A 15,985-nucleotide genomic window follows, 5' to 3' on the forward strand; every position below is an offset into this window, starting at 1 on the left:
TGTAGGAGAGGGAGCCATACCAGCTTGGGGCACCAAGGTGCCCACAGACTCATGGATACCATGAGAAGCTCATTTATTGGACAGATGTAATCAGTGGCTCCAAAGTGCAGAGCTGGTTGCTGATGTGAAGGAATCCATGGCTTTCGATTCCAAACTCCTCAGTTCTCAGGCACCTGTGCGTGAATCTGCAACAGGAGCACCTCTGCTGTGGTACCCAGCTACTCCGGGCCAGGAAGGCCAGAAGAAAGAGGTGGGCAAGTCGTGCTTAACCTGGCACCCAGTCTGATCCTCTAGAACAAGGCTCCACCAGCCCCTGACTGCTCCCCAGCCTTAACCCCCAAATCCACTGCGGGGAAAAGATACGGGACGGGAAGGGCTGCCTCTAGGGGGTGGGCCCGTATGTCGACTCACCGCTTCGGCGAGGGTAGGCCAAGCTAGGGCACCCCGCACTTTAGCATCCGGGCCAGGGACAGTTTCCAGGCCCCACACTGTGAAGCCGCTGAAGCTGCTGGTGGCTCCGATAAACCGGTCCTGGGGAAGGGGCCTAGCTCAGCATCGGGACCACCGCGCCCGCCTGCCCGCCCTCTTGCCATTCCCCCCTCTCGGCTCACGAAGCTCCGCTCCAGCAGTTCCTGCTCGTCTTCCTCGCCATTGTTCTCGGAGTCTCTGAAGTCCTCCCTCTTTATCTGTCCCTCTTCCCTCTCTGGCACCATCACATATCCCGCGAGGCCGGGCGGCACAGACACCTCCTCGCCACGTAGGCTGCGCCCCCGAAACGACACCTGGAGTCCTGCAGAGAGAGGTGCGGGGCTTTAGAGCGGCCCGGGCCGGGACCGCTCCGGGGGGAGCGGGAGCTGCCGGGAGCGCGGTCCGGCCGCGAGGCTCACCGTCGGTGCCCTGGCTGATGGCGGGCGTGAAGAAACGCTCCACGGGGGCGGGCCGGTTGGCCAGCACGTCACAGGGGAGAAGGTGCAGCACAGCTGGGGCGGCATCGTGGAGCGTGGCGGGGCGCACGTGGACACGCTGCTTGTCCACGGCGACCTCGCAGCTGCTCTCCATTGCCTTGCACTCGCGGGCTGCGGCCGAACTGGCGCGGAAACGCGGGGCCTGTCGGGAGGAGGGGCGCGCCAGCACAGAACTTCCTGGGAAACGTAGTTCTTCCGGGAGCTCGCGCTCCACAAGGCACGCCCAGCTTTTTTTATTTAGCATTTTTTAAAGTGATAGATATTCTTTGTAAAACTAAAACTAGCGGAGCAACAGGGCATGGTGGCGCACGCCTGGTAATCTCAACATTCAGGAGGCTGAGGCAGGAGCTTTGTTGCGAGTTCGAGACCACCTTTGGCTAAAAAGTGAGCTCAAGGCCAGCCTGAACTGCATAGTGAGACCGTCTCAAAAAGACAAAAACTAAAAAAATAAGACGAGTTAAGCATGGTGGCTCACGCCTGTAATCCCAACACTGGGGCGGCTGAGGCACGAGGTTCATTGTGAGTTCGAGACCAACCTGGGCTACAAAGTGAGCTCAAGGCGAACTTGAACTGCATAATGAGACCCTGTCTCAAAAAGACAATAATAAATGAATAAATAAAATTTTAAAAATAAAAGCGAGCTGAGCATAGTGGCGCACGTCTGTAATTCCAGTACTCAGGAGGTTTCTTTTCTTTTTTTATCCATGATTCTTATACAGCAGACACATTTTTTGTACTGACTTGCAAATATTTTCTCATTATGTTTTAGGTTTTGCAGTACTGTTTTTTTTACTTAATTTTTCTCTGTTTATTAGTTCAGATAACCAGATATTTTGTTCAGATATTTTGTCAAGTTCTTCCATACAACTAACATGTAAGACTGGATATTTGGATTAAAATTGCATCAGTTTATAGATATAAAAAAGAAACAGCTGCCAAACATTCAGGGGTTCTGTAAAGATGTTGATTTTGTATTTTAGTTGTTTAACCAGATACCAAAGGAATTTTGTAATAGTTTCTATTTTGTTTTATTGAATTCTCAAAAATTAGTCATCTTTTTCAAATAGTGGTAATTTTTGGTAATGTGTCTTGTAATTTGCTTTCTTTTCTAATACTCCTGCTATTCTATTGAACATATACAATAGCACAGAACCTCAACATCAGATAAGGTCACTCTCTGACTATGAAGAAGATGGGAAATTAATGGGGTGTGGTGGTGCATGCCTGTAATCCCAGCACTCAGGAGGCTGAGGCAGGAGGATTGTTGCAAATTCAAGACCAGCCTGGGCTACAAAATGAGCTCAATGCCACCTTGAACTGCATAGCAAGACCCTGTCTCAAAAAGACAAAAACAAACAAACAAACAAAAGCCAGGAAACCCCTCCATAATCATGTCTCATCATTAGCAAAATGTGAGCACTGCCCTGATGGTGAAAACGATGATGTCCCTCTTCCTTGGATAATAGTGAGGTCACTTCTTTACTGATTACAGCATCAGCTTCCCTCTAGTCTGCTCTCCTCACAGCCCATCATAGAAACAGCCCTGCTTCTGACAGCATTCCACCCAGAGTGAAGCTCCAATTCCCAAGTCCTTCCCCAGATCACTGAACCTGAACATAAACCCAACAAGCCCTACTTTGTCAGAGCACACACTGAGTCTGCACTGTGCAAGATGCTGTACCTAGTTTATTCAACTGTGGAAGTATTCCTGGTAGGCTTCCACTGGAGAATACTGACAGATTTAGAGAGTCTTGCTTTAGTTTTCCATAGAGAATAAAATAGGGACTTCCTGCTGGGCATGGCAGAAACATACTTCAATCCCAGCGCTCAGGAGGCTGAAGCAGAAGGACTGCTTTGAGTTCAAGGGAGTTCGAGGCCAGCCTGCGCTACAAAGTGAGTTCATTGCAAGCCTGTATTGCATAGTGAGACATGGTCTCCCAAGAAGACAAAAAAAAAAGCAATTCCATATTTATATCTCCTGTCTATACAGTTGTGACTACTTCATGTATAGTAGTTACTATAATAAAGTTCATTTCAAGCTGATGTGGCAGTACATGCCTCTAATCCCAACCCTCAGGAGCTGAGGCAGGAGGATGACCTTAAATTAAAACTAGCCTGGAGTACATAGTAAATTCAAGGCCATTTTGGAATACATAGCAAGACCCTATGTAAAATCAAAATTTACGCTGTGTACACACCCATAGTACCAGCACTCTAGAAGCTGAGGCAGGAGGCTGAGGCTGTGAGTTCAAGGCCAGCCTAGACTACACAGGGAGTTCAAGTCCAGCCTAAATTATAGTAAGAGATACTGTCTCAAGGAAAGGAAGGAAGGAAGGAAGGAAGGATGGAAGGAAGGAAGGAAGGAAGAAAGAAAGAAAGAAAGAAAGAAAGAAAGAAAGAAAAGAAAGAAAAAGAAACAGAAAGAAAGGACTTCTGAATTAGTTATCCTTTTTTCTATCAAAATTGGGGGACAACTGGGTGTTTGTTTAATTTTAATTTTCTAATTTATTCTTATCTGTGGTAGGGCTTCAAAAACTTCCTATAGGGGGCTGGAGATTTAGCTCAGCAGCATAAGCACCTGCCTTGCAAGTGCACAGTTGTGAGTTTGATCGTTGGTACTAAAAAAAACCCCAAAAACTTCCTATGAAGGATCAAAGAATATTTTAGTTTATTTTTATTTTTATGAATATGAGTCTACAGTACATGATTACATTCATCATGGAGGATTCATACAGCACATAATACATCTAAATTCTTTTAAAATTCCCTTCCCCCAAGCTGGGCGTGTTGGCTCACGCCTGTAATCCCAGCACTCAGGAGGCTGAGGTGGGAGGATCCTTGTGAGTTCAAGACCAGCCTGGGCTACAAAGTGAGCTCAAGGCCAGCCTGAACTGCATATTGAGACCCTGTCTCAAAAAGACAAAAAGAAAAAAAAAAATTCCCTTCCCCTGTGCTCCCTGCCTCCATTTCTTGGGCCCCTTCCCATGTATATTAGGGTTTTTGAGCCATATATACCACAAATACTCAGCTTTGCTCTTGCAGCATGTAAACAGTCATAGAGAATTCATAAATTAACGAACATGGTTGTATTCTAGTAAGACCTTATTTGCAAACAATCTATAATCCCAGAATTTGGGATGCTGAGGCAGGCAGTTGTGAGGTGCAAGGCCAGCCTGGGCTACATAGTGAATTTAAGGCCAAACTGAACTACATAGGGAGACCCTATCTCCAACAAACAAACAAACAAACCCCAAAACATTTTGATGACATCTAATTCACCTATTTTTTCTTTTGTGGTTTATATTTTTGGCACCATGTCTAAAAAAAAAAACCATTGTCAAATCCAAGGTCATAAAAATTTACCCCTACCTTTTCTTTAAAGCATTTTATAATTTTAGCCATACAACTCTCATCTTTGATCCATTTTGAGTTAATCTTTGTGATGGTATCAAGTAGGATCTTCATTCATCCAGTTGTACCTGATCTATTTGCTGACAAGACAGTTCTTTCATCATTGAACGGTCTTGATACTTTTATGAAAAAAATCAATTGATCAGGGCTGGGGATTTAGCTCAGTGGCATAAGTGCCTGCCTTGCAAGCAGGCAGTCGTGAGTTTGATCCCTGGTACTGATAAAAGGAAAAAAAAAATCAATTGATCATAACTGATTCTAACTTCCCAATTTTATTCCAATGGCCTATAGTCAATCTCACAAGAGCAACACTATTTCGATTACTGTAGCTTTTTTTTTTTTGTCTTTTTTTGGTCTTTTTTCAGTACCAGGGATCGAACTCATGACTGCCTGCTTGCAAGGCAGGCACTTATGCCGCTGAGCTAAATCCCCAGCCCCCTCAATTACTGTAGCTTTGTAGTAAGGTGTTTTTGTTGTTGTTGTTGTTGTTGTTTTGTTTTGTTTTGTTTTGTTTTTTTGGTCTTTTTCATTTTTATCGGTACCAAGGATTGAACTCACGACTGCCTGCTTGCAAGGCAGGTGCTTATGCCACTGAGCTAAATCTCCAGCCCCCAAGGTGTTTTTTGTTGTTGTTTGTTTTTTGCCTTTTATCTTTTCGAGCCAGGGTTTCTTCAGGCTGCCATTCAGGGTGCCATTTACGGTGATCTCAAGCTCTCTTTGTAGCCCAGGCTGGTCTCAAGCTTGCAAAGGCCTCAGCCTCCTCAGCGCTGGGATTACAGGCACGCACCACCACCTGTAGTAAGTTTTGAAATCAAGAAGTGTAAGTTGTTTCTTAAACACATATTTTTAAAGAGCAGTTCAGCAAAACTAAACATGATACAGAGATTTTGTAAATCCAGTGCATCCTCCACTGTCAACACTCCCATCCAATCTAAGGAAAAGAGGTCCCCCAAGATAGTGGCAGAGGGGTTCCCATGGGAAGTGCACCCCTTTGTCCTTCAGTGAGACTGGTGAGATTGGGAAGAAAGAAGCACTAAACATCAGAGTGAGTCACCTAAAGAGTTTCTTAGGGAATTTACAGTGCGCTGCTCAGGTCCTGGCCACAGGACAATGCAAGAAGTGAGGTCCACCAAGGTCCACCTCATGCAGGTCTGTCTGCACCGCGGGGTGCCGGTGGGGGATGGAATGCAGCAGAGGGTTTGAGAAACTGGCTCAGGGCTGGAACTGGTTTCCTTCAGTTCTGAGGAGCAGCCTGACATGTTTATCAGTGCCTGAGGAAGTTCAAAGCCTGAGTTCAGCTCAAGTCTGCTGGAAACAGTCTGCTGCCCGCCAGGCCCCTGTGCAGTCCTTGCATTCTGTTTCTCAATCAGGAAAAAGAACACACACAGGAAACGGAGGGACCCTATAGGCACCACCATTGATTTCAGTGGGAGAACTTATGCCACCACCGAAATCCACAGCAACATCTGAGTTCGGTCTTGGTTTCGTGATGTGTGATAGCTTTCTATCCCTGCAACCCATACCTGAAATAACCAACTTATTAACAGACAGCTCACGTTTTTGGAGATTTCAGTCCAGGACTGGTTGGCTTGGGTTGTGGTGCACATCATGGTAGCTGCAAAACTGCTCATTCACACCAGGATGCTACAAATAAGAAGAAAGGCTATCCTTAATTAGGCAGCAGAGCCCCTGCCAAGCATGAGGTCGAGTTCGATCGCCAATACCAAAAAAAAAAAAAAAAAAAAAAGAAAAGAAAGAAAAAGGCTCTCTCTTGAGGGCCTATATTCTTTTCTGAGCATGTACTTTCTCTGTCTAAGTAAAGAAAAGGAAGAGAAGAAAGGAAGAGAAAGAGCCAGAGAGTTCCCCCTTTTTTGAGACAGGGTCTTGCTGTGTAGCTCAGGCTGGTCTTGAACTCACTTGTGGAAATCACCCTGCCTCAGCCTCCCTATGCTGGTGTTACCAGGCATGTGCCACCACACCCAGCCCATTGTTTCCTCTGAGAACACTGCTCCTATGTGGTACCAATCTCTGACTGGCACCTCTCAGAGGTTCTGCCACCTTCCAGCAGTGCCATCCTGGATATCAAGGCTTTACCATATGGACTTTCATGGAGTGGGGGAGGATTTTCTTTTTCAGTACTGGGAAATGAACCCAAGGCCTCATGTCTGTCCCTGAGCTACATCCCCAGCCCTTTTTAAATTTTTAAAAATTTTGTGAAAACGTTCAATTAAATTTTTGAGATAAGGTCTTGCTAAGTTTCCCAGGCTACACTCAAATTTGTGCCTCAGCCTTCCGAGTAGCTGTGGCACCATGACTGACTAAGTTTTGGCAATTATGCACACAGCTGGTGTAAACATCTGGGTGTAAGCTCCTGTGTAAATGTAAGTTTTCAGCCTGAGTAGCTATCAGGAAAGGCAGTTACTGAATCATATGATAATTTTTTTACAGCTACTTTTTATTAATTCAAAGGAGATTCCCCTCCTAGTTTTCTGAATTTTTACCATGAGTGAATGTTGGATTTTGTCAAATGCCCTTTCTCCACATACTGATATTATTCTGTTTTTTTTTTTTTTTTTTTACCAGTACCAGGGATCAAACTCACAACCATACGCTTGCAAGGCAGGTGGTTATGCCGCTGAGCTAAATCCCCAGCCCCAGGTTTATTTATTTTTATTTTGCGGTACTGGAGATCGAACTCATGACCTTGCACTTGCCAGGAAGGCACTTATGTCACTGAGCTAAATCCCTGGCCCGGCGGTATTTTTTTTTTAGCCTGATAATATGATTGACTTTTGAAGTTAAATCACGCTTGCATACTTGGGATACCTCCCAGTTATTCATGGCATATAATTTTCCTTACATATCATTGGCCATGTTCCAACATGGGAATTTTTGTTATTTTATTGTATTGAGACAGAGTCTTGTTTTGTATTTAGGTTGTCCTTGAACTATGTAGCTCAGACTGCCCTTTAACTCATGGTGATCCTCCTGCTTCAGCTTCCCAAGTACTGGGATTCAGGCATGTGCCACTACACCCAGTCTATTTGCTAATTTTTAAATTATTTAATGATGTGGGGCTCAAACCTAGGGCCTTGTGCATGCTAAGCAAGCATCCTACCAACAAGCTATACCTGCAGCTCCTAATTTGCTAATAGTTTGTCAGAGTGTTTTGCATCTGGTGCATGGGAGACCCTAGTCTGTGGTCTTTTCTTTTTGGTAATGTATTTCTCTGGTTTTAGTATTGGAGTGGTGCTGGCCTCACAGTCTGGTGCTTTCTGATTTGGAAAATCATTGACTGCTGAGGTCTACAGGCTGATGTCTCTCCAACTCACATGTTGAAATCTTTCTTTTCCCTGAAAGTTACTTATTATGAAGAATGTTTTGTATAAAGCAAAGTATACTGCAGGTCTCTAGACAGCATTCCTATGCCCTTGACATATTGTCTCAATTTTAAGATACGATGTTGACTTCCAAATCAACAAGCACTGTTGACTCAAAAAGTGGGCAGTGACACCAAAATATCAAGTATTTGTGGGATCTGCTCTTTTAATAAGTAATAGTTTTTTTTAAAAATACCCTTTGTTGGTTGGACCAGGGATTTAGCTCAGCAGCTTAAGGGCCTACCTGGCAGGTGGAAGGTCCTGAGTTTGATCCCTGGTACCAAAGAAAAGGATTAAAATACCTTTGTTGATGCCCTTTAGAACTCGGACACAATTTTTGCTTTGAACTTTTTTGTTTCTAATTAGTGGCAAAAAAATCTCTATCATGCAATAGCAATGTGAAAATTAGTAATTACATAGCATATGTGCTGTTGAAGTGAGCACAGTACTTAATTACACAGTGATTACAGAAAAAGATTTTTTTTTAAATTTTTTTTTTTTTTGTCTCTTTCGTTTTTAGCGGTACCAGGGATCAAACTCACGACTGCCTGCTTACAAGGCAGGCGCTTATGCCGCTGAGCTAAATCGCCAGCCCCAGAAAAAATTTCTATATCCATATTTTTGAGACAAGGTCTCACTGTATGGTCTAGGCTAGTCTTGAACTCACTATATAGTCCAGGATGGCCACCTTCCTGCCTCGGCCTCCCAAGTGCTGGGATTACAGATGTGTGCCACCATGCTGGCTTCTGTATCCATATTATGTGAGGCTCTGTTCATTGTTTAATTCTCCCCTGACAGGGGAAAGTAATTAAAGTTTTGTGAACTTTTTTTGAATCAGCAACCATTACATCAGATAAAAACACGTTACTTAAAGTCAGCTCACCACTTTGCACCTCTCTTTGGTGTTTTTTTTTCAGTTTTTAATACCAGGAATTAAACTCAGGGCCTCACACTTGCCAGGCAGGTGCTGCCGGGCTGAGCTATACCCCTGGCCCGTAGGTGTGATCTTGACTGTTACCACAAACATAGACGTGTAACATTTAAAGATCTACATATTCATTTTCATGTTCTTGAAGTATTTCTACAAGTACAAAGATAAATGCTAACAAATCATTCTCCACCCCCCCCTACACACACACCATGGCAACACTGTTTTGTGTCTGAGTGTGTTTTGTCCTAATGATGTGATTTCTGGCTGGGTGTAGGATAGAGGCTGTCACCAGAATGTCCACAACAAAATAAACTAACTAAATAACTAACAAACAGGAAGCCACAGCATTGGAAGAACCCTGGAACTTACAATTGGCATCCTCCAGGGAGAGAAGAAGGCCTGGAAACTGAATTACCAAGGGCCTGCGACTACAAGAGGAAGCCTTGAACTTCAGGGCTGGGGAAACTTCAGGGAGCTTCTATGTGGAGATTGCTGGAGAGAGGCACATTGCAGAGAGGGCATAGGAACCCCTCACCACCCCCATACTTTGCCCAGTGTCTCTTCCATTTGCAAGTTCATCTATATCTTTGGCTAGAACATCTTGGGTAATAAATGGATAAATGTAAGTAGAGGGTTTCACTGAGTTCTGTGAATTATCCTGGAAATTATCAAATCCAGGTGGGAACCCTGATTTGCAGCCCGTTGTGGGCTGTGGTCGGACTTGCAGGTCACAGCATAGGACTTGCAGGCAGGGTCTGAAGTAGAGTGGGGTGGGTGGGGTGGGGGCTGGAGGTCATCTGGTGTCCAGCACTGAAGAATGGATGGATAAAATGGATTAAGTGAGATACTGCAGGACAAGATGGATGGCCAGTCCTTACATGGGCTGTTTATCTTCATCTTGGGCTAATAATTAACACCACTTTCTGCACCTGTGTGAAGGTGACCTTTCTGGATTCCCTTGCCATTAAGTGTCCTGCATGAGAAACTGATCCCCAGTCAGCTATCCAGTGATACGTATGGATGGACGAGGCCACAGCAAGGCCTTTGGCTTCAATTGCTTGCACTCAGAGGTGGAGGCTCAGGCTCAAGCAGCAGCTCAGGTCTTTGGTTTTGTGCCTGGCCGTGGTAGTGGCAGTGGCAGAGCACACACACACCAGGTCCTAGCTGGTTTCCTGGTGCTGGGGTGCTAAGAGGGACTAGAGTTTAAGCAGGCAGATGTCCCAGAACCCAACAGCTACAGTAGTGGCTTCCTAGAAGCCTCCTCCTCCAGTCTCCCCAGGGTCTTTGTAGGTAACTCAGATTTTTCTCTCACCTCCTATCTCTGCTGAAAACAGCTGGAGAAGTTTGTTTCCTGGAACTGAGCCCTTCCTAATTTGGCAATGGCTTGCAAGGTGACAGAGCAAACCTCTATTTGACCTCTGCCAGCTCCTGCAGGCCCAAGCCCTCCTTTCAACTGGATTCAGAGGGCTGGGAGCTCCTAGGCAGACAGCAGAACAGACCTGGGTCCAGCCCATCCTCCCTCCTCCCACCTCCCACTGTGGACAGCTGCTTTCAAAGCGCCCTGGGCTTTGCCTAGGGCACAGGGTTAGAGACTGCTGGCCCCTGCAGCGCTGAGCTCTGACGGCACAGTGATAGAAACTTGCTACCTGGTGACAAAATACTATTTCCAACCAGTTGGGTGACCTTAGGAAAGTCACTCAACCCCTTTGACCTACAAGCTTCCACACCTGTGGGCCCTGCAGAGGCACCTCGAGGATGACATGAGGTGATATGTGTGGGAAGCACTGGCTCGGTGCCGGGCAACCATGTGAGCTCAGTCCACCTGAACCCTAATTGTCTTCCACTTTTGGAAAAATAACTGGGGGAACGAGTTCTTACCTGAGATCCCTATGCACAGCCTCGGTATCTTCAGGCTGGAGTTAGACAAGCCAGCCTACTTTTAGCCCAACTCACGTGAGCCCCTTTCTCTGCCCCAACCATACCTCCTAGGCTTTCCCTGGAACTGGTTCCAATCAGTGCAGCCTGGAGAAATGAGGAAGGGACCACGTGGCCCCCGAAGCTCCTCTTACTGGTCCCAGGTGCAAGCCCACCACCCTGACAGCCTGAGTTCTCTGGGACAGGGACTTTATAAATCTCGGCAATTGAAAACAGCCAGCCCACAAAACAGGAGGCCCAAGTTCTAGCTGTAGCCTCTCTATACACTGAATTTATTTATTTATTTTATTTATTTTTTTTGGTTTGTTTTAGCCAGTTGAATTTAGCAGTGGGGGGGTGGTATACCAACTTTAGTGACACTAATGTTAATAAGTTCTGATAACCGACTGCCATTGGACCAGCTATACACTGAATTTCTGAGCGACCTTGGGCAAAGGTAGAACCTTTCTGGGAAGCAGAAAGGATATTTTTTCCCTCCTGCCTCCCAGGCAGATTTTGGAGATTCTTACCATATCCCAACAGGAAGAAAGCATTGGGCTTTATAATGTTATGGTTCAGTCTGGGGCCTGTGCCCCTACTTCAGTGAGCCTGCTCCTAACCAGAATGCAAAAGAAAACACGCCAGTGAGGTAGATGGGTGAATGTGGGTTTTTATGGAAAAAGAGCTACTGCGGGTCCCACCAAGGCCACTGTCCTGCTTCTACCTGGCTTTCCAGGGCTCACTCAGTGCCTGCCAGGCTTCGGAGATAGTCCCCTGCCAGAGGCAGCACAGCCCAGTCATCGGTTCGCAGGGCCACAGGGACCCCGTCCACCTTGGCCGCCTCCATTCGCAAGAGGAGCATGGATCCTGGGAGTAGGTGAATGGCTATGTGGTAGTTGGTGGGGGGCTGGGCCACTACCACAAAGGGCTCCAGGTGGCGGGACACCAAGGTCTCCAGCCCTTGTGATGTGAGTGGACACCACACACGACTCTCGGCACCCTTTGGCAGGCAGGAATCCCAGAGACCCTCAAAGAAGCCACGTTCTGCCCCATCAGGGGGCTGGGGGAAAGGCAAAAAGAGATCTTGGAAGTTCACAGTCAGGGGCGGCAGGAGGGCATGGCATGTGAGGCCAGCAGGTGTGCTGAAAAGGGCCTGGACCTCCAGCTGTGCAGGGGCTGGCCGTCGAGGCTGCAGGGGCAGGAACAGCGGTTGGGCAGGGTGGTCAGGACACACGTAGGGCACATGGATGGCCCCCAGGGGTGCATAGAACTGTCCTTCTACGCGGAAGCGCAGCTCCAGAGAGTAGATAGGCTCCAGGGCCTCTATGTGAAGCTGTAGGACTGGTAAGGGACCTTTAGCTATCCTGGGCCCCACCCTCAGCTGAATGGGAGCTAGGGTCTCTTGCACCATCAGTGTCACAGCAAAGCCCTGGTTCTCAGCCACCAGGGAAGAGGCCAGTGCAGGTGCTGCAAGTGAGGGGCCCAGGGCGACTCCTAACTTGGGCCCTGACAGGTGAGCTAGAAGGATGTAGTAGAGGCGGGCATGGTCCCGCCCATCAGGGTCCTCCAGGTGCCTGGCCAGCATCTGCAGCAAGTCCTCGAGGCCTCTTTCTCCACCTGCCTGCAACAGAGCCCGGCAGACTCGAAGCAGGGCCTGCTGCAGGGTCCAGTCTGTGCAGTGGGCAGCAGCATCCTGCAGAAAGCTGAGTGTGGCACTCTGAGCATCCCCCTCTGCTACTCTTGCCAGCATTTGCAAGTGCCAGCGAAGATCTTCATTCTTGTCAGGCGTGGATATGACCTCCTGCTGCAGCGCCCTCTTCAGGGACTCCCCCAGCTCGGGCCCCACCTGATCCAAGAAGTCCACAAGGTGAGGGGCAAGCATAGGCCGAGCTCGGTACAGCTGGGCCAACCCATGAATCAAAGGTGTCAGCACTTTTGTTTGCCCAGCCAGACAGCTGGCAACCAGGTATGAAGCCTGGAAGCAGAGAGTGGCCAAGGCTCGGGGACTGCCATTCAGGGCTGCCCTCTGTCGCAAGCCAGCCAGCAGCTCCTCCAGGTACTGCTGTGGACTCTGAAGCTGGCTTTGGTCCACTTCCTCTTCTTCAGCACACAGTAGGCATAGCAAATGCAGTCGGGCTAGCAGGGCCATGGGGTCATGCAAGAGACTGGGCATGAGGCTGCGGCATAGCTGGGGCCCCAGCAGCAACGGGGCAGCCTCCTCCCCTTCCGGGCCCAGTGGCCAATTCTCGGGAAAGCTCAGAAGGCAATGCAGATAAAAGAGGTGTGTAGGCAGGGGCAGGGATGGATGCTGAGCAGCCAAAGCGAGCCGGCGGAGCAGCAGGGCCTCATCCTGAGCAGTGAATAGTGCTTCCCCAAAGGCTGCTTTGAGAGCAAGAACAGCATGCAGCAGTGTAAGCTGTGCGGTGCCCAGGAGCCGCACCAGCTGGGGTTTGAATAGCGCTGGTGGCTGTCCCCGCAGGCCCCGCAGGGCCCAGCCCAGCAGCCACAGAAGCTGGGCCTGGGCCACAGGAGTGAGCAGATAGGAGGTGTCCAGAAGTTGGGCTACAACAGCCCTCAGCTCCCGGGCCTCCTCAGGAATGAGCTCTAGCACTGCAAGGCCTCGATCCCTCTCCTCAGTGGCAGGCCAGCTAGGTGCCTGGGGCAGAAGGTGGGCACCACCCTCTTCAGCCAGGGTCCAGTCCCAGGGACCACTCCCAATGGAGACCCCAGGCACAAGCAAGCCCTGCAGGCCAGCCCCAGACCTGGACTGTACCACCAAGGTGTCCCTCAGAGAAAGAGCCAGCAGCAGGCTTAGCGGCTGGATGGGGCCCTCCTGCCCCAGCCGACTCCTAAGAAGCCCCAGGGAGCCCCCCAGCAGCCCAGGCTTGCAGGTCTCCAGTTCTCGCAGGCACTCACACGCTGTGGCCTGCAGGGGGCGCTGTTCCGAGACGGAGCCAAAGCCTCGCCCCACGTCTCGGCCGGAGGAGAGGCCTAGCAGCAGGGGCAGGAGCCGGCAGGAGGCTGACGAGGTGGGGCCCAGCACGTCTCCTGTCACCAGCAGGGTGGTGACCGCCAGAAGCAGCGGCTTCCGGAGAGCTGAGGGCCGTGGGGGTAGAAGGACTAGGGTGTCCAACAAGGAGGTGGCAGCCGCTTCGGCTGCAGGAGCGTCAGGCCACAGCTCAGCTGGGTATTCCAAGCTCAGGGCCAGCAAAGAAACCTAGGAGGGAGATTAAAGGGGGAATCATGAAGACGAGGCTCAAGGCAGGCACAGAAGGCTGGGGTGACCTTGTGGCGTTGCGCAGAGTCACATGCCAAGCATACCTTGGTTTGCTCGCTCAGCTTCTCACTCCTCAGGTCACTCAGCAGGTCGCGACCCAAGTCCTCACCGTCCGCACCTGCCAGGAAGGCGGAGGGGCTGGCCCGGAAGGCCGCCAGGCGCTGGGCCCACGCCTCGCGGCTCAGGGGCCCCATGTCGTTAGCGCGGATCCCCGCGGAGGCAAAGAGCAAGCCTCGCGACCCGCGCGGCGGCGACCACACGCGGGGTCCCGCGGCCGCCAGAGGGCGCTCCGGCCCCGCACCGCCACGCCCGAGGGGTCCGCAGTCAACTCCAGGACAGCCTCGCAGGTCGCAGCGCTGACCCCGCGTCCAAGTCCCCACTTGAACCTGCGACTTTCAGGGGCGCGGCTGCACAGCCACAGGAACCCCGCTCGGCGGAGGAGCGCGGGCGCGCAGGGCGGGGCGCCAGGAGGGTGCGTGCAGAGAACTCATTAGGCCGCCCGCGACCCGCACCGAAACCGCGGCGCCGCCCGGGCCCCCGGCGCCCACAGTAACGGGCCGGCCTCTCACCGCCTGAGTCAGCCGCCGCGGGCGCTCGGGCGGCCGGCTCCTTCCGGGCGCGCGGCGCAGGGCGGGGCGCGGCGCGTGGGCGGCTGAGACCGGCGGGCCCGCGGGGCGGGGCGTAACGGGGCCGCCGCCTGCCCGGCAGGTGCCGACTCGCCGGTTTCGTAGGGGCTGAGTAACTGTCCCGCCGCGAGTCCCCCTCCCCCGAAACCGCCGCAGGCCGAGGCAGGGGCGGCGGAGCTGGGTGGGCCGGATCCTGCGGGCCGGCTCCACGATCCAGGGCACTCGCGAGAGCCGCGCCTCCGGGAGGCCGCCGCGCGACCCCGCCGGCACTGGTGCGTACCGTGCTCCCGGGGCGCGCCGCTGCAGGGCCGCGGGCGGCCGCCGGGAGTTACAAGAGGCGCGGCCCCCGAGCGCCGTGGAACCGGTCGGGCAGGGGCTGCAGGGCCTGGCTTCGCGTACCCGACGCCGCGTTGGCCCCCCACCGGCTGGGCTTGGGGGCGAGGACCAGGCGCGGGGTCATGGAGCGGCGGAAGCTGCTGACCTTTGCCCAAGGCTGAGCTTATGGCCTGCAGAGGTCTGGGCTGCCCTCGGGGTAAACCGGGAGGGCAAGACACAAAGCTTAGCGAAGCCAAAAAACAAGAAAACAACGGAATGGGGACTGGGGACGTGCGGGTTGGCAGGACTTGGCTGGTCACAGGGCTCGCTGCATGCCTAGCACAGCCGGGAAACCAAGGCCTAGGGGAGAGGCCTGGCCGTCCAACCCCTAGGGCAAAGCCCGGCCAGAACCCAGCACTCCTGACATCTAGGGGGATGGCTTCTGGCTGTTTCAGGGTGACCCGGGTGTGGGGACTGGAGTTGACTTAGTAGCTGAGACCCAGGCTACCGTCCCAGGCTACTGACCGCAGGTTTCCAGGATACAGAACTACGGGCACACAAACCCTGCCACCCACCAGCCTGACCAACACCTCTTAACAAGCCACTTTGAAGATGAAACACAGCCCCCATGCCAGCGGCTGCCTACCAGCTTCTCTCTACCAGACTGCCCAGGGCCCTCCCTGCCCCATCCTGTCGCTGCTCCAGATGGGAGAGGTGAGGTAGAGCTGTAAAGGAGGCTGTCTGGGTGCCCAGGGACGGGTGTGTGTGTGAGGGGATGGAGACATACACCCAGAGGGACAGGTCTAGCCAGAAGGCCTGGTCTTGGCTCCGGCTGCACAGCTGACTCACAGGCGACAGTCCCAAACCACTTCCCTCTAGGTGCCTCAGTTTCCCCGTCTATAAAATGGGAGTGATGGCTCCTGCCCAAGGGGCTAATGGGGAGCCTAGCTAATTAAACCTCAGATGAAAGGCCAGGATGGGAGCAGCCCTGGGGAGGGAAGGCACCTTGGAGAAGAGCCTGTCTGGTTTCCCGTGTGGGGCCCAGAGGGCGCTGATAACTGCATGTCCCAGGCCTTCATCACTCTGCGGGAGGGAAACTAGCCCATTATTAAACCCTTGTCACAGTTGGGACAGACTTCCACAGACCAGGGAATCTGACACCAGTC

The 15,985-nt window shown here is 51.1% G+C and overlaps 2 protein-coding genes across 2 annotated transcripts; both read right to left on the reverse strand.

Annotated features, from left to right (window-relative positions):
• Positions 1-56: 56 nt before the first annotated feature.
• Positions 57-1,440, reverse strand: Rnaseh2c (ribonuclease H2 subunit C). Its single transcript, XM_003468242.5, has 4 exons — positions 888-1,440; positions 612-790; positions 412-531; positions 57-185 (listed from the first exon to the last, which is right to left on the reverse strand). Exons 1-4 carry the CDS (start codon positions 1,207-1,209, stop codon positions 159-161), a joined length of 648 nt encoding a protein of 215 aa, XP_003468290.2. The 5' UTR covers positions 1,210-1,440; the 3' UTR covers positions 57-158.
• A 9,811-nt stretch (positions 1,441-11,251) lies between these two features.
• Positions 11,252-14,447, reverse strand: Ap5b1 (adaptor related protein complex 5 subunit beta 1). The gene is made up of 2 exons (XM_003468075.5): positions 13,923-14,447; positions 11,252-13,818 (listed from the first exon to the last, which is right to left on the reverse strand). Exons 1-2 carry the CDS (start codon positions 14,070-14,072, stop codon positions 11,341-11,343), a joined length of 2,628 nt encoding a protein of 875 aa, XP_003468123.1. The 5' UTR covers positions 14,073-14,447; the 3' UTR covers positions 11,252-11,340.
• Positions 14,448-15,985: the final 1,538 nt, after the last annotated feature.

Source organism: Cavia porcellus, unplaced genomic scaffold (assembly GCF_034190915.1).
Source record: "Cavia porcellus strain 051 isolate PalLab524CR breed Dunkin Hartley unplaced genomic scaffold, mCavPor4.1 scaffold_17, whole genome shotgun sequence".
Taxonomy (NCBI): domain Eukaryota; kingdom Metazoa; phylum Chordata; class Mammalia; order Rodentia; family Caviidae; genus Cavia; species Cavia porcellus.